This window comes from Podarcis liolepis, assembly GCF_965112155.1.
Source record: "Podarcis liolepis genome assembly, chromosome: 3".
In the NCBI taxonomy this organism is placed as follows: domain Eukaryota; kingdom Metazoa; phylum Chordata; class Lepidosauria; order Squamata; family Lacertidae; genus Podarcis; species Podarcis liolepis.
The window spans coordinates 109,853,849-109,872,929 of NC_139557.1; the positions used below are offsets into that span (position 1 = coordinate 109,853,849).

General features: G+C 43.7%; 1 protein-coding gene across 50 annotated transcripts in view; it reads right to left on the reverse strand.

The window, feature by feature from the left end:
- Positions 1–2,553: 2,553 nt before the first annotated feature.
- The window catches only part of NRXN1 (neurexin 1), a 1,011,196-nt gene continuing 994,668 nt past the window's right edge, over positions 2,554–19,081 (reverse strand). For all 50 annotated transcript variants that reach the window (XM_083494081.1, XM_083494078.1, XM_083494072.1 and 47 more), the window contains one exon: positions 2,554–6,329. In XM_083494081.1, coding sequence (XP_083350207.1) covers positions 6,025–6,329 — 305 coding nt within the window. In that variant the 3' untranslated portion in view covers positions 2,554–6,024. The remainder of the gene's footprint in view (positions 6,330–19,081) is intronic.

The window sequence follows — 19,081 nt, forward strand, 5'->3', positions numbered from 1 at the left end:
GCCTTTGATGTCCTAATCTGTTGGAAGGAAGCAATAGTACTGGGGTAACTTCTTTGATGTTGAGCATCGTCTGGAGAAAGTGAGGCATTGGGAGAGGGCAGATAATGAATAATCTGCATGTAGCCAGTAATGTATGTCTGCACGTAGCCAATCAGGCAAGCCACATGGGCTATCTATCTATCTATCTATCTATCTATCTATCTATCTATCTGATGGTTTGGGGCAGGGTTTTGGAGACGCTCATGAGCGGACTGATCAGCCATGGGGCCCATGCAACCTGAGGCTACCTGGGGGAGTCCCTTCGCCACTTCTTGAGGGCTTCCAAGTGGCAGATTGAAGTGCATGCTTGGTATGTATATATTGCTTGCTGTTTTATAATAAAATCTTTAATCTTCTCACTCACTTGTGTTTTGTATTGCTTCTGAATCTCATTTTAAAAGAACCACCTTGCATTTAGCAAGACAGCTGCCTTGCATTGAGCCAAGCCATTGGTCCATCTGCTCCAGTGGCGTTCCCATTGACTGGTCATGGCTCTCCATTTATTCAGAAGGGGTAGCTCTCCAAGCCCTGACTGGAGACGCCATGGAGAGCAGGCGCTCTACTGCTGAACTACAGCCCTTCCCCCGCAAATGTCAGACCACATCCTTTCATGTGCACCACTCTGATCTCTAGGATTTAATTTGAATACTTTCAATACCTAAGACTATTTTTTTATTAGAAACACTTAAGGTGTCATGATGACCGTGTGATGTCCCAGTTGAATTTTCATTAGGAATTTCTTTCAAGCATCCTCTCTTGTAGTTGCTGTGGGGTAAGAACAAGGACAGCTCTCAAAGAACAAATCAACCAGAACTGATAGCTTACCATGGCTCTTTCCATCCACTCATCTATGCATTTGTTGCCTCCTTCCATCACAAAGCTACTCACGTGTGAAAGCAGCTCTCCTGAAGAGGCAATCCACTTTTCAGTTAAAACACCCACTCACCAGTGAAAGCTGCTGCAATGGAAACATCAAAGTAAGCCTTCATGCGCCCAAGTTTATGACCAGCGAGGGCAAAGGAAACAGCTGGGTTTTAATTGGGAGCACATTCAAGCACCCTCCTACATCATTGGTTGGAACACCGAGAGTCCTCACAATACATACAACTCAAACAGAATAGTGACCCTGAGGGGAATATTATTTTTAGGGCCACCATGGTAAGCGTTGGAATCAGAGCTGGCTGAAGATGTTTTGCTGCCTGAGGCAAAGGACAAGATGGCACCCTCCCATCCCATGTACAGAAGCCATGTGGAGAAGCAGGTGAATCTTACTGCAACACGGGCAACGGGACATTATCCTCCACAATACCTGAGGGCAGCAGGTGGGGTTAGAAAGCACATCACAAGCCATATGGCACCACGTGGCTGATGGGATCCTACATACCCGCATCCCCCAGAATCTGTGGCCTGAAGTGACTGCTTCACTCTGCCTAATGGTAGGGCCAGCTCTGGTTGGAATAACCGACCATTTAGTTCAGGGGTCAGCAAACTTTTTCAGCCGGGGGCCGTCCACTGTCCCTCAGACCTTGTGGGAGGCTGGACTATATTTTGAAGCAAAAAAATGATGCAAGAGGACCATGAGCCCTGGTGGCTGCTTACCTGCGTCTTGCGAGCGGCAGGGGCTGGTGGCAGCGGAGGGACAATGAGCGGCACGTGAAAGGGCTCTGGAGAGGGGCTGCTTAAAATGGCAGCCGCTCGAGAGCTGCTGCTGCTGCTGGCACCAACAAAGCCCAGCCCCTTTCCTCCTCTAGGCAGGGCAGGGAGAAGCCAGGAGGAGGGAGGGCGGAGGTGCTGGCACTGCCACCATGTGAGGGAGAATGAGGGTGAGGGAAAGAACGCACATGCTGGCGACCCATGCGACGATTCCTGGACCGTCCGCAGGCAGGATTCAGAAGGCAATTGGGCCTGATTTGGCCCGCAGACCTTAGTTTGCCGACCCATGATTGAGTTCCTAATATTGAACAGGGAATATATCCCATGCACAAACCCTACTGCTGATTTGATTGTTGCACTGATCCAGATATTTATGTGCACTACTTGGATGCCTACAAAGCAGTGGAGGGCAAATAAAGCATCACCCCACCAACCTGAGTCAGCCCGCCCTCCATACCCGTTTTCTTTCTTACAACCTGTTCAAGGGATGGCACTGCTTTTTCCTCCTAAGTCTCGGATGTTGCCATTGTAGAAGTCGGCAGGGAGCAGGATGGGGGAAACTCGAACTGGTCAGCTCTGCCCATCATTGGCTCTGGCGCCACCTGCTGTTGGCCTCCCTGCCTTCTTCCCTACCAGGAACAATGGGATCCAGCCACAATTGACACTGATTCATGAGCGTCATTTTGAGCAGTCGGAGATGACATCAAGTTGTGGCTCTGGGTCCCCATGTTAGGTTGAAGGGCGGAACCTATGGGAGACAGTGTGGGGCCTAGCATCTAATCAGAGTCAAAGACATGCTGAATGGTGGCAGCAATAGTATACAAACCACAGAAAGGGGTGAGGAAATAATGAGCCAGCAACTGTATTAAGAAACATTTTATTAACAAAACGGTAAATTCCACTTGCTTAGCATTTCCAATAATGGATAAATTGGCCTTGCAACAAATAAAAAAAATTGTAAATATCTATCACAGAAAGCACTATAAGGTTAAGGGCTTCTGACCTCTTTTTGATATCTTGGGAATGAATAATTTCACACATTATTTTAGTGTATTGTTAAAAAAAGGCAACACAATACAGTAATTAAAAAAACAACCCGAAGCCATCTCATCACAGCACAATCCTAGGCATCTTTACTCAGGAGAAGGTCCATCAATATCAATGGGACTTCACTCCCCGTTAAGTGTGCATAAGACTGAAGCCTTAGTCAAACAAATTAGATTATTATAGAGATGGGATTAATGTATTTGTTATGCATTTTGAAAAGAGAAAATTGTTTTAATATAGCTACTGCAACATTTGATAAATGCAAACACTTCTTTTGTTCGTTATTTAAAAAAAATATCACAAAATCAACAAGGAAGAACAGGAGTAACTCCCCAGAAAACAGCTTCAAATCACCTTTGCTAGAAATAGCAATCCCCTATCACTTATTACTTAAAGTAACTGTGTTAATTGCTTGGGGGTGAGGGACCAACAATCTGACAAAGTTAGGTGAGTTAACAGAGTCAATACATGAAGTCACAAAAGCACCTCGCCATTCAGCACTGCTGGAAAAGCCCAAGCTTAGAATCTCTATCCCCTTCCACGTGGCCTTACTGCCACGGAAATCCAACACTCATTTATTCACTTATTTTTGGCTTGTTTAACTTTGGATACCAACACCAGATTTCCCCAACGGTTCGTGGCTGTCCTCATTCCTTGTCCTGCCCTCAGCAAAGGTAATTCACAATGGTGGCACATGAGGGGGGGTGATTGGACCAACTATTTTTTTTCTTATGCTAACTCGAATGCCTTCAGAAATTCACAAGCATCACCAAAAAAAGGAAAAGTCCTTGACATATACAGCATGAATCAAATCATTTGGCAACTTTTAAGAGCGGCAATACCGTGACTTTTCCCCCCCTTTTCTGACAGTATTGCTGTGTTGAAGACTGAAAGCTCCTCCATTTCCCAGTGTTTCTCCCCAGTGGCAGTGAGCAGCGTACAAGAAGATAAGGTGCCTTGCTGGTTAAAGATAATTTTAAATTCCTTCTTCCTGTCTGTAAAGTGCGAACAATCGTACTCATCACAGGAGGCCTTCCAAGATACAGCTGATTCTCTACTGAGCTCATGTCTTTCGGCCTAATATATTCCTCTTGTATCTCTCTCACTAAGTGAGATGTTACACAATGACTTATTGTTGGGAACCCAACAGAGCAGTCGTTTTAATGAAATGAAACCAAGGGGGGTGGGCGAATGCAGATCTATGGCATAGATCTTTAACCAAAAGGCATTAAATGTTTCCACGCATATCAATGCAGAGAAACTGAAAGTATGTTTATTACCAAACCAATGAACTGGCTGAGCTTAGCAGAAGAGGAAATTTCATTTTAAGACCAAGCTCAGATGAAAGATGCGGATAAAGGTTTTACGGTAACAAAACAGAAGTGGTAAAATAAAAGAACAACTCCTTTGTTTGACAAAAAATATGCAGCTTGGAATCTTGTTTTGCATGCAGTTTTTAACCATTTTTTGCTTTCCATAACTGAGGGAAGTCTGAGTGAGAGGAGCTAATTTAAAGGCAGACTTCTGAATTCTCCGACCATCCAACACTGTAGTGGTTATATACCAAAAGCCGGGCAAATGCCATATAATGGGAAAAGAGATTTGGACCAAGTATTCCGCAGAATTCAACCTTCACTACCTGCGGGAACAGCCAAACATACTGGCCAACGATGTCATGTGAACTGGAGTGCAAAGGTCACTTCAATCGCCAGGACTTGTGTGGCGCATAATTTGGGGCGGGGCAAATTCACATGATTTCTGATTGGTTTCGCTGATGTATCCTGGGAGTGGATAGGCAATTGGAGAAGAAAATGTTTATATCTATATATATTTGCTTTCTAAATCCACTTCTTTCATACAAACTACGAAAAACTGAACTGCAACAGAAAAAGAGAGAGAGAGAAAGAGAAAGACTGTACAGGTTAAGAAGAAAATTAGCTGACTCTTATATACATTCATACACTTTCCCTCGTAGTATATTCACTACACTGTAGGCGAAAACCAAAAGCAAACCGAAAGAAAGAAAGAAAGAAAGAAAGAAAGAAAGAAAGAAAGAAAGAAAGAAAGAAAGAAAGAAAGAAAGAATCAGGAGGGGTAAGAAAAATCGTGGCAGTTTCTCATGGCTGCAAAAGTAAACAGAAATGTTGGTTGCTCCAGATGTCTTAAAACGTTCTATACCTAGCAACACTTAGAACATTGAGTTTACCAAAAATGGTTGAAGAGCAGATATAGTTTGCATTTTCTATACAACAGGCTAGAAAACATCACTTATCACAGTCCAGAAAGCACATATAGATGTTTTTTTTTAAATATAAACATATGTAATAACATATTAAGCGTGCATGAATTTCCCCCCAATGATTGCATCTATGCCCTCAGGTTTGTTTGTTAGTGGTGTGTGAAAATAAGCCTTATATTTCACTTCTTTTGTTTGTTTATTGTTTTTTTCGAAAATAAGGCCGCTATACTGTTTTCCTCACAACCAGAAAGGGGCTTTTTTTTTTTCTTCCTCTTTAAAGTGTTTTCTTCTTCTTTTTTTAAAATGTGGTTTATTCAGAAAAGCCAGCGCTTCGCTTCAAACCAAAGCTCCAGTCGTTGCTTTCTTGCTCTGGGTGGCAAAATTCAGTTTCGAGGTTTCGTTTTGCTCATCGAGCGCTCGTGTAGAACCGCAAAAGTCTTCTCAGGCAATAAGACTAACTTACTCCTCAGAAAAGCGCTAGCACTTTGGCTAAATCCAGACTGATAGGTAGCTTCTTTTTGTGTGTTTTGTGTGTGTGTGTGTTTTGTGTGTGTGTGTGTGTGTGAGAGAGAGAGAGAGAGAGAGAGAGAGAGAGATTTCAACTTTTGTTTGTTTGTTTGTTTCAGTTCATTATATTTTGTGGTGTGCTGGGTGATGTTTTTGCAGTAATACTCCTTGCCTTATGAGTGTGTGGTGGTACCAACATCATCTTCAGAAACATTCCAGCAACGAAAAGACGGCAGAGTAAATGAAAACACTGTGAATGTAAGGGGATTTATTGACTCCTGTTTCAGCGAAACAAGAGTTATGAAATGCTTATTTCATTTTGTTTCCTTCCCTTGGTTCTTTTTTATATTTTTTAAAAAAGTCTTTCCTTTCTGATTGCATTCCCTGTGTTCTTTTTTTCCTGTTGTTGTTTTTTTTTAAACTTTGTATGTGCTTCATAAAAAGTAAAGTAAATAAGTTTTCGGTTTTTGTTTTTTTTATGTCTCAGATAAAATGAAGACTATTCCTATACAATTGTTCTTTCTCCTCAGCTGTCGGGATCAGACGTAGTATTCCTTATCCTTGTTTTTCTTATTTTTGTTGGAGCTCTTTGAGCTGTTGGGCTGCTTCTCTTTAATCACAGCCCCGTTGGACTGTGCTGAGTTACTGATGTAGTTTCGACTCTCGTCGACATGATAGGAGCCCTCATCCCGGTTCCTGTACTTGTACATGGCATAGAGGAGGATGAGGATGCACAGGGCAGCTGCCGCCACAATCCCAACCACCATGCCAGTAGTGCTGCTGGATTCCCGGACCACTTCATCTGTACTCGGGTATCCTCCTCGCCCAGGTTTGGTGGGACTCGCTGTAGGTAGATGATGAAAGAAACATTTATACAGGGTAAAGCAGGAACTCATAAATTCAATCTTTATTACGGTCCAGAGACCCAACAAATCGTTACAAAGCAATACACAATTCATACAGCCTACCTCCAGGTTAAACAAGCATTTTGTTCAGAATATAGGGGTCATTGGTTCTTGCAACCACCGATAAAAACTTTGCCACTGCTAAAGTTCTAGCGTTTGTCCGGTCTTCCAATAGGAACCTGACATAGTGAGCCTCTGATTTTCCCGGGAAAGGTACCAGCAAGGGTAATATCAGTTCAGCCCTGGCTTGCCCATATTTTGCATAGTGCAACAAAATATGTTTTATGGAATTGATGTATTGAGCACACGAGCAAAGTCTGTCCTGGTAGGGAACTCCTCTCAACCTGCCATCCAACATTGCAGAAGGAAAGACGTTTAGTCTGGCTTTGGTGAAAAGCCTTCGGTTATTTGGTACTGTCAGGTTTTTAATGTAGGATGTTAACTTAAAGACATGCCCATATTGTACTCCTACTGCCAGCGGACTACAGACTGCGTGTGATCGAGATCGCAAGTCACTGTGTGCATTATCCCATAATCTTTGCTTTAACGTCTTTAGGGCAAAATTAAATTTTACAGCTGTGTATCGCCAGAACTACATTTAACAGATATGGGGATGGGGGGAGCAATGTTGTCTCCTTGGAAGGATAGAAGGGGCTGAGGTCATCTGCATTGCAGAAGGTTGGCCCTTCTGGTCCCTTCCAGGTCTACAAATCTATGACTCTATCCTACAGTTTGCCTGAACTCTAGGGACTGAAGGGATCACATCAACTTTGTCACTGTGTCCATTCATTGGAGCAAACTTCAGCCCATGACCTTCATCAGAGAAGATTTGCTTTTTAATTCAGACATGTCTATCTACTCAGTAGCAAGACCCTTTGAGTTCAATGTGGTTTATTTTCAGGTAAGTGGGTACAGGACGGCAGCCATTGTTCTCAAAACCATAACCCCTGATACTTAGATTTCGACAAAAAGCTCAAATACTTTTTTGGTTCCATGCCTTTAAGTAACCTGAATGTTGTCGGAAAGAAAATAGCAGGAATGATTGGGTATAACAACTCACAGAAAGTTAAAATACTCAGATCTTCCATCATGACTTACCAGCATGAGTCAGACCACAAGACAGCCCTTTCTACATGTTCTTACGGCCACAAAGTTGATCCTAGAACAGGCATAGGCAAACTCCGGCCCTCGAAATGTTTGGGACTACAATTCCCATCATACCTAGCTAACAGGACCAGTGGTCAGGGATGAAGGGACTCTGGAGGGCCGGAGTTTGCCTGTGACTGTCCCATATGTTTGTTTTTTTTTCATTTAAGCCTCCACTAAATCTATGGGAATGCTTTTGCCTTTCCTTAGAATAGATATTTAAGGTGAGCTGAACATGCCAAATTTGGCTTAAGTGTCTTGTTAAGAAGTGCAAAAATCCCCTGGGAAATTTTATTAGCAAAACCAAAACTTATTTCTTGGACCAATGTCCAATGTCACTGTTTAATTTTAGCTTTCGGCCAATTTCAGTTGAATTTCTGTACCCCTCTCTGTACCAGTTTCCCCCCAGATGGATGCTTCAGACTGCAGCTCCCACCAGCCACTGCCGATGCAGCTGTGCTAGCTGGGGCTGATGGAGATGCAGCCCAGAACATCTGGAGGGCATCAGAGGGGGGAGACTACCCGCCAACGTGCAGAAGAGTCTGCTCAGATTCAAGCCAACGTGAGTGGAAGGCTCCTGCAGGTCTTCCCCATACAACACAGGCAATGTCAGGAACTGAAAAGAGGGTCAACACACAAGGATGCTATGGGCAGGCTTGCCTGTGTGCCACTGCCCCCCCCACCTACTTACTTTCAGCAATTTCATGTTCAGGTGGAAGCCTGCACCTGGGCTTTTAAGTTACAATATATTATTTAGGCTATCTGCTTTGTGCTCCGCTGCCTGCTATAATATTGACTATGGCACCTCTTGCAAGCATTCTGCCTCTTAGAATTTTTACTCACCTATTACGACCCCAGGTTGCTTTTCTCAAATGTGAGAGAATGGGAACATCTATTGTTTTTACGGGGCAAAAGAAGAGCTACCGAAAGAAATAAAAGGCCCACTGAGCAGCAAGGAGCGTATCGTAAAAACAAGGAGCCGAGCTCGTAAAGGCGGCGCTTTCGGTATTTACGCAAGAGTGAAAATTCTGCCCCTCCTTTGCAGATGTTAACATTCAAGTCCCGCTTTTGGGCTTCCCACGGGCATCTGGCTGGCCACTGCGGGAACAGGATCATAGACTAACTCTGGCCTGATCCAGCAAGCCTAGAGAATTCCTGCAAATGCTAGTCTGCAAGGACTATTGGCGAGATTTAGGCCTGAGATCTATAGGGTTACCCCAAATTGCTTTTAAGATTTAGTCAGATGTTGGTCCCTTCTGGGAAACAACAACAAAACTGATGGGAAGAATAACCAATTAATTAGAAATACTAGCAAGAGGAGCGCAAGGACGTCTGGAATCGAGGGCTAGGGAAAACAGATGCCCAACATTCAGCTAGGGGGATGTCCACAGAGACACGTGCCCAAGTCATGGGGTGGCTGTTCTGCTTAAAATTTATTTGCCAATGAATCTGGTTCTTTTTTTAAAAAAAACAACACACAAAAACTTAAATTCAGATCCTTATCCTTGTTGATACTGCATCTACCCAAGTAATATTATTTTGCTTCCAGTCTATTGTTCTCTTTATCTCTTCCAGACCTGCGTTTTTTGTTTTGGAGTTTTGCTCTTTCCACCCACTCTTCCGATCATTATATTCTTCATTTCCACAGTTTTACTGCCTTCCTTGTAATTCTCTCATTTGCTATGAACATAGTCTCTTAAACCATTCCTCCTCCCTCCTCCTTTCATCTTTCTTTTGACACTTTCGTTTCCCTTTCTTTTGCTGGCTATAATCATTCCCCTGGTGCTGATGTGCTGGCACTATAAAGATGAAGGAAAAGGGCTCTCACACATTCAAGAAAGCCCTGTTTTGTTTTGTTTTGTTTTGTTTTAGAGACCCAGGCTGCACCCAAACACAAAAACTGAGGGTCCTGTGTGCCTGCTTGGGAAAGAGGCCAGTGAGAGAAGATAATACTTTATTTGAAAGAAGAAACAAGCCAGAATCTGCATTGAAAGCAATGGTGTAGAATAGCATAACCATTATGTAATTGACAGGAGGCGGGCAGGTGTGGGGGAATCCCTGGTCCTGAATGGGGTAACTGTGCCCCTGAAGGACCAGGTGCGCTGCCTAGGAGTCATTTTGGACTCGCAGCTGTCCATGGAGCTGCAGGTCAATTCTGTGTCCAGGGCAGCTGCCTACCAGCTCCATCTGGTATGCAGGCTGAGACCCTACCTGCCCATGGACTGTCTCACCAGAGCGGTGCATGCTCTGGTTATCTCTTGCTTGGGCTACTGCAATGAGCTCTACGTGGGGCTACCTTTGAGGGTGACCTGGAAACTACAACTAATCCAGAATGCAGCAGCTAGACTGGTGATGGGGAGCAGCTGCTGAGACCACATAACACCGGTCTTGAAAGACCTACATTGGCTCCCAGTACATTTCCAAGCACAATTCAAAGTGTTGGTGCTGACCTTTAAAACCCTAAATGGCCTCGGTCCAGTATACCTGAAGGAGCATCTCCACCCCCATCATTCTGCTTGGACACTGAGGTCCAGCACCGAGGGCCTTCTGGCAGTTCCCTCACTGCAGGAAGCCAAGTTACAGGGAACCAGGCAGAGGGCCTTCTCGGTAGTGGCACCCGCCCTGTGGAATGCCCTCCCGTCAGAAGTCAAGGAAATAAACAACTATCTGACATCTGAAGGCAGCACTGTTTAAGGAAGCTTTTAATGTTTGTCAGATTACTGTATTTTAATATTTTGTTGGAAAGCACCCAGAGTGGTTGGGGAGACCCAGCCAGATGGGCGGGGTACAAATAAATTATTATTATTATTATTATTATTATTATTATTATTATTATTATTATTAAATCAGTAATGCTAAATTGTGCCACAGTGGGCAATGAGGAAAGCAACAGTTGGGAGTCAAACTGCAGCAGAATGGAAGCGGCATTGCACGTGATGAACATGGATCAGAATGGAAACTGATGTCTTCTTATATCTGCAGAAGTAGAAGTGGATCCTGCCCCCTCCCCAAGGAGCATATGCTTTGTTTCAGGTTCTTCCTAAGCGTGTACTCAGAGTCCATCTCTAAGCACTTAGAAATAACAATAGGCACCATCCCCCTTCTCTTCCTCCCATTGTATTCACAGTGTTACGTGAAAATTCGTCTGAGCTGGATGTGTTTTACAAGAGACAATTCAGTGTTACCGAATAAAGGCTCTTGAGCATATCTGTAGCGGGTGAAAGTGAGGGAGACTTATCAAGCTGAATGTCATTTTGGAAATTAATTTCTGCCCAAGAAAGAATGGAACATGCTGAATGCAAGCAAATTAGGCAAATGCTTGTCCAGCGAGTTTGCTATTAAGGTCTGCTAGAAGTAGAGATTGGGGTGTGTGTGCATTGATCTAGTCCCCCCTTTTCGCAGTGGACTGACCCAATCCAATGCTCCCAAATTTGCTTGTGGATACGAAAAGAACTCCCAGTTGCATTATGCTCTTCGGGCTTTGCAATAAAATTTTAGCGTGCCAAAAGTACGCACCAAAAACGTACATAATAATAATAATAATAATAATAATAATAATAATAAATTTTATTTATATCCTGCCCTCCCCAGCCGAAGAGACATATAGAGCCCGAGTTTTTAAGTGTGTAAACAGAATGTATTTAACATTAATAAAAAGGTTTCCCATGGGCATGCGAGAACAGGACACTTGTTCTAGCCGGGTTCTTCTTAACATTCTTATGACTGAGCAACAGGCTGAAATGTAGCCCAGAAATGGAAACAAGAAGAAATTCCGACGAAAGAAGAATGGCAGATGAAATTAATGGACTATGCAGAATTGGACAAAATGACAGGAAGGATTCGAAACCTGCGGGACCAGAGATTTACAGAAGATTGGAAGAAGTATATGAATCATTTGAAGAGCAACTGCAATCAACAAATTACGCTAGTAGGACTACAAGAAGTTTTGTAAGGAGAAAAATATGAAGTGTTACAAAGTAGAAAAAGATAGAGATATTGGTTATGAGTTTGAAATGTAATAGGGAAGATAAGAAATGCATACTGAGAGATTAGAGTGGAAAATTTTCAGACAGGATTGATGGAAGTCAAAAATTTGAATAAGATGTAAAAGTATGTTTAATTATTGTTGAAAATGATATGTTAAAAAAACCTAATAATATATATATATATATATAAAAACAAAAAAAAAGGCTGAAATGTGAATGGAACTAGCAGCCCAGCTCATCCCTAGCTAAATGACACCTTTCAGCTTCCTTTTGCAGGGAAGTGTTGCTTTGACTACTGAGGTCTCAGGCATGAAACTGAACAATCTTATTTTGAGCCCAAGTAGTTCCCCCACCCCAGTCCCATTATTAAAGCTGCTGGCATTATTTCATTTTAAGCATCTTCTCACAATTATCTCACTCCATCTGTCTAAACAAGACAGAATCACTTAATTAACTGCAAGTTTTCCTGGCGTCCACAGAGTAGCTGTTTGTAATTTGTGCTGTGCGGGGGCTGAGGCAAAAATTGTGATGTTTTGTTTCATTAAATGCCTTTTCACAAACTATATTCACTGATATTATATCGGTACTGGCTGCATTTGCCAGTAGTTCCAGGGGCTGCTTTTGCCACATGACTGTCTCTATGCCTACCTCTTATGGAGGGTGACACTACCAGTGGCCAGTAGCCATGAGCATAGAAGTCCACTCACCTTTTATCTGGTGGGCGGCATTGCAGCCAGGCAGCCGGGACTCAATGGTTTCCTGGACAAGGGGAAGGAGGGATGCCACCTCTCTCCTGTGTCATAGCCAAACATGTCAGCAGTGCCGTGGGACCGTGCCAGCCAGTTAGCTGGCAGAGTGGGCGTCCCATGGACAATTTAATCCTGCCATGGCCAGCCAGCACATTGGGTAAGCCTTTGTTGTTGCCTTCGCCTGCCCCTCCTCAGTAAGGGTAATATTGTTAAAGGGGTCCGGGGTGTGACCTACTGTCTGAAGTCTGGGGAAGGACTAGGGCCATTCCACAGCTCCTATGGGGACCCTTCAGAGTGCTCCTATTTGATGTAAGTCATAGGGCACCCCCTATCGGTGTTTTACCCTTCAGTGGACTCCTTGCAGATGGTCAGGAGTCAATGTATAGCCTGGCTTCACCCCAATGCCTAAGCCAAACTGCTTACATCTGTAGCCAATAAAGTTGTGGCCTATTTGAACCCATAAACCAAAATATTCAGTGCCAGTGTGTTTTCTTGTTCTTCTGGGAATTTTGTGGCTCTGGTGCCTTGGAACACAACCAGAGAATCATAGAATTGGAGAGTTGGAAGGGACCCCAAGCCTCATCTAGTCTAACCCCCTGCAATGTAGGAATCTCAACTAAAACATCCACGATGGATGGACATCCAGCCTAGGCTTAAAAACCTCCAAGAGAGAGTCCACCTTCTGAGGGAAACCATTCCCTCGCCAAACCTATGTTCGACCTCTGCTGTCACTGGTAGTGTTCTTGAATGATAGTTCTAGGAACGGCAAGTGGCGAGAGCACTATTGGCAACTAGATCAACCAAAAGTGATGGCAAACCACAACCGCAGGATAACAACCACAAGAACAAGCGCTTGATGGAGACTTCATACAGCCTTTGTGCAAACCTTTGAGCAAACACAAATCAGGTTGATGGCTCACTCAACGCTTCAGATATACACTAGGGCTGTGCACCAGATTTGGCCAAGGCCCAAAACTCGAGCCAAATCAGGCCTATTTGGAGGAATCTGAACTTTGGTTGACTCAGCGTGAGACAGACCCAGATCACTACAGGTTGGGTTGAGATGCCTGCCTGTGGCTGTCAGGGGGCAAGCATGAGTGAGGAGTGGCTGCGGGGTGAGTTGGTGGTCAACGGTTCCTGTCAGGCCTCCCCTTCTTTCTGCCCCTGAAGCACCACCAAACAGGATTGTTTTCCTATATTTACTAGCTTGTTAATTGAAACATCCCATGCTCTGCAGTGCTGAGCACCCACCCACAAAGTGTATTTTTAAACTCTATTTTAACTGCGTTGAAAAAGAAGATTTTTTTTTTTAATGCTTTAAAACCCAGCTGCCCTATATTGCTTTGGGGACAGATCTGGGATGGGGCAGGTGATTCATAGGGTGGCACAGGTCGAATTAACCTGATCTGGGGGCCATAGATTGAGGCTACAGGGTGGATGTGGGGAGGCTGTGTACAACCTTAAAACACACACACACACACACACACACACACACACACACACACACTGTATCCATCAAGTCGTCAAGGATGTGCAAACCTAGCTTGTGGTTAAACCAGCTCATAGGGTGCTCAGATCCATTTTACAGATCTGAATTTCTTTTTGCATGTGGTTTCTCTCTCACCATTTTGCCTGAGGAATATTAGGATTTATGCTTTAGCAAGAAAGCCAATAAATACCTGCAAAAATGTTTCCAGCAGTTCCTTGGTTTCCTTGGAGGAGGGAAGCTTTCTGACATTTAAACTGGGTTTTTTTTTATGCTGCAGACACAGGCCATGAAAAGTGCACTTCCTGCCCTCAAAATATTTATTGCCAGCCAAGCTTCCCCACAGCAGCCCAACAGATATTGAACTGTGTCTGTGAACATCTCTTTACTACTCCAGAAAACACACTGTGCTCCATTACTGTACTCCTGCATGCTGGAAAGCAACTCAAACAATGCTAGGAGCCTATTTCATTGCCCAGGAAACAGCCGATGAAGTGCTGGGAACCGTTTGGGTTCTGTAGATTGAAGGCCATAAAGTAGAGAGGCTGGAAATTCTTAAGACAGAGAGAACCACCTGAAAATATTGAAGCTGGCTTTATGGCAGCATGGATGGCTTGGCAGAGAGAAAGGAGAGGACCGTAAAACGGTATTTTTCATCCCATTGTCAGGAGTCAACTAGTCATCCTGTCTTGCACTGGCCCCTTTTGAAACGATCCATAAGGTGGGTATATATTGTGCTTGCCTTCATTAAGAGATACCCCCCTCCTTTTAACACCTTCCTGAATTGTATCCTATACCACAGTAGATGGGACTGATTTTTATATTCCTTTTGTTATTGCCGCTATGAAATAACTTGTCCGGAACAGTCACAATTGGCTACAGTTCTCCTGTGCTCATTAGAGAGTTATTATAATTCTTGGCAGCCCGTCAACATGGTTTTTTAAATTCCAAGCAAAAGGGGGTGGGGTGGGGGACACACACGTGACTATTGCCAATGTCCAGTCTTCATTAAGACTGTGAAAAGAAAATTGGAATCGCAGACTCCTGCCGTGTTCGAGAATTGAAATTAGCAAAACGACTTTTTCTCCCTTTACAAAAAAAAAAAAAACCCTCCAAAATCACACCAATATATAGAAAGACTTGCTTGGTTCATATTCATGATTTTGCATAAACCAATCAGAGGGAGAAGCTAGAAAATTATCCACAAGACAAGATTCTTTAAAAAAAAATAGAATAAAGTACTGCATTTGCAACAAGGTATGAATGTGATTATTTTGTGGTGTACACTTGGTGGGCTTTCAGTCTGGGAGCAGCCAGAAAGCAAAGACCTCTCTTGGGTGGAATGGCTTATCTGGACGTAGTTTCAATTCCTTGTTACCCTGATCACTAAATCAATATCCACCGGCTAGTGCTCCTACCTTCTCTCCTTTGTTTTAGAGGGAAGCTTTATCATCAGCAAAATCATTAGGCAATGTCCCCCCCCCCCCCAATTCTATGTTAGTTAAGATTGTAATTGGGGATCTTATTGAGCGGCAACGTCCCCCCACCTTCTCATCATTTGACTGGACTTAACAATCCAGGGGTCCTTTACCTTAGCTTTTCCTATATAGATCAGGAAGAAAAGCATTTTTTAAAATAAAATAGGCACGAGTTTATCATGTGTGGGGATTTCACTCTCCCTTTAAAGGAGGGGAACATTTAAAAATGCAACCCTTACACCTGTCTGAAGTCGTATGGTCCAGAAAGGTGAAGTCTGGACTTGGGGAGGGAACCAAACATGCAGCTTGCAGGATTTCTGCCTTTTAAGTGTACACACACACTGCCCTGCAGCTCCCAGGCACATGTTACGTCAAACAAAATCTACTCAGTTGTTTTTTTATAAAGGTGAGCTGAGTCTTCTGCATTTGTTTTTAATCTTCTTTACAGATTGCAGTCATTACAAACCTCTCGCTTGTCTCCACCCAGCCTCAAAGCAACATTTATGTGGATTGATATTGGTTTTCTATTTACTCCCTCTGCCATGGAACTCAAGGAAGCTCTGCTTATGGGTACCACCTGATCCTACCCCCAGGTACTGGCCAGACCAAGGCTTGCTTAGTTTTTGCAAGGTGGCTGCATCACCTGTCTTCCAACATCTGCTGCCTAAAGTGGTCGTGTTGCCTTACCTAATGATAGGGCTGGCTCTGCTACAGAAATATGTGAAGTTGTCTTTTCCTGTCAGGGACTGGGCAGAGGAGGAATGGTGGTGACTGGCTCCCCATCCTGACCCTTCCAGGGAGGAGGAAGAAGACAGTATAGATTTTCAACAAGGGTTTGAGGGCGGTCACAGCTCAGAGGCAGATGAGGGGGAAAGATGGGAAATCATGGGAGAGCCAGAGCAACAACTGGCTGACACGTTGTCATTAGAAAGCATCCCAGACCCTCCATCTCCCAGAACCTGGAGAGCCTTAAAAGTAGGAGAGCAAAGAGCTCAAAGACAGAGGACATTTAGTGGCACCCGTAGAGGAGGTGATGAAGATGATGACGAATGACGAAGTGGGAGAGACGGGGTGGAGATTCATTCAGGACAACACCATTATACAAGAGGCTGGGTTCTATAGCCTCTCTGTGTAAAGACTGAAATAAAAAAAAGGACGGTAAGAAACTGTTATTTGTCTTTATACTTTCCTGGGCAACCAGCCGTGACCTGCTGACAGCATTCTGACATTTTCCTTAGTTTATTATTTTTATTTTTATTAAATTTCTCATAAATTTTCTCTACAATTTTAGGAACACAGATGATGATGATGATTTTAGAAACATAGGAAGCTGCCTTATACTAAATCAGACCATCTAGTTCAAAATGGTTGACAGGGATTTCAGACAGGAGTCTTGCCCAGTCTGATTTGGGAGATGCTGTGGACGGAGCCTGGCTCCTTCTGCATGGAAGGCAGATACTCACAGGTCTTGCTATCTGAACACAATGAATTCTCAGGATATAGTTTTTTTAAGCGAGTGTTCACACAATGATTCAACGGTTTCCAGTCCTATGTGGAAATTTCTAATGTGTTCCCGACTGCAGAATTTTGACCCCAAAATGACAAAAAAACAACAACAAAAAAACCCAACCCCTCAGGAAACCCCTGTGAAACTTTGCAAAAGCGAAACAAGGAAGGGGGGGAAGCTCTCTTATTTGTCCCAACTCTCCCACTCCCTTCCTTCCTCCCAACATGGTTTCTGGTGAAATGTCTGTTGTGGTCCAGCGAAACACAAAAAGTAATGTTTTTTGAAGGCTGCTTGTTTGTTTACAGAACTACACACAGGTCGGGCTGTTTGGGTATCTGAATTTGCAGTGTGTACAGCAAGGATTGGGTACAAATTCCCTATGTTTGGATAGGCGAGTTTTTGTATAACAAATGAATGGATAGCAGGAGCGGTGTGTACTCTACCACTGAGCTATGGCCTTTCACTCTCCATTTTGGCTTAAAAAATAATTTTGGGATGAGCTAGTCATGACTAACTTAAGTCTCATTACTTTCATTGTGATCAGTTTTCTTTGGGTTGGGGAAAGGAATCGAACACCAGGGCTTTTTTTCCAGCCAGAACATGCCAGAACTCAATGGCGCCATTGCCATTCTAAGAGAACCAGGGACGTGTTCATGGTGAGTTCCAGCACCTCTGTTTCTAGGAAAACAGCACTGTCGAACACACTTGCATCTTCCCTCCCAGCTGCCCCCCACCCAAAAAAACCCCCAGTTGGAGTACTGATTGTTATGTGGACTTGCATGTAAATGCTAGTTTGGTCCAGAGGAACACTGGGAAAAAGTTGTAACTTGCAACTATCACACTGAGCTGTGGGATGAGAGGTCTTCTATGAGAATGTTTGACTACAAGAATCTAGGGGTCAGATAGTGGAATCTCTTTGGGTTGACTCTCCTGCATCAAACATTGTCATGGAAACTCATCCTATGCAAGATGCTTCTTGCGGGAGAGATATTGCACATCAAACCCAAATTTTCTTTCCAAAGCACCCAAGCCCTGCTTTTCCCAATGAAGTGTCGGTCACCAGCACGTTTGCACTTAAAAGCCACGGATACAGTATGCCAGGGAAGGGATATTGGCAGACAGATCTTATATAAACCATTAAGCCCCATGCGAACTTAGGAGGAAGCTGTAACGTGCATTTCAGTGGAAGGTATGATTTCAAGCGTGAAAAGTGCCATGAATGTGACATCCACGATTCATATCACCTCTGCCCTGTGATATATTAACGAGTTTCATTTGCAGCCATCTGTGGTGCAGCATTTGGGTTTATTTTTATTTTTTTATAAATGAGAATTTAAATGACACCAGAGGAGTAGCTGGTACCCACTGCATTTAGAATACAGATAAGAACCTAAGAATAGCCCCCTGGATGAGGCCAATTGCCCATCTAGTCCAGCATCCTGTTTTCACAGGGGCCAACCAGATGCTCGTGGGAAACCAGGGAACAGGACATGAGCACAAGAAGAAGAAGAAGAAGAGTTTGGATTTGATATCCCGCCTTTCACTCCCTTTAAGGAGTCTCAAAGCAGCTAACATTCTCCTTTCCCTTCCTCCCCCACAACAAACACTCTGTGAGGTGAGTGGGGCTGAGAGACTTCAGAGAAGTGTGACTGGCCCAAGGTCACCCAGCAGCTGCATGTGGAGGAGCGGAGACGCGAACCTGGTTCCCCAGATTACAAGTCTATTGCTCTTAACCACTACACCACGCTGACTCTCTCTTTTCCCCTCCTCTGGTTTCCAGCAACTGGTTTTCAGAAGGATTACTGCCTCCAGCTGGGGAGACAGAGCGTATCCAACATGGCAAGTAGCCATAGATGCGACTTCTCCTCCATGACTTTGTCTAATCCTCTTTTAGAGCCATCCAAGTTGGTGATCATTCATTTGTGACCACAATCTCCTAGAGGAGCAGGTTCCATAGTTTGACTATGCACTGTGTGGATAAGTACTTTATTTTATGCGTACTTTATTTTAAATCTAACACTAAAAACAGCACAAGATAGTTCGTACGTGTGGTTTTTAAGGACAGAAGAAACTGTCGGTTTCTGTTTCTCATTTTTCCCATCTTAAATTCCTTTCTGAATCACTTTGCATCTATTTTTTTAAAAAGACAAATGCATCAAAATTTTCGAGCCTACTTCTCCTAATACATACACAGTTTTCTGTCTCAAGGCAAATCTAAAAAAAAATGTAGTATAAACACAGACAACTGGGAAACACTGTCCTCCGAGCACTACAGTTGGAGAACAGCCTTTACCAAAGGTGTCGTGGGCTTTGAAGACGCTCAAACTCAGGACGCAAGG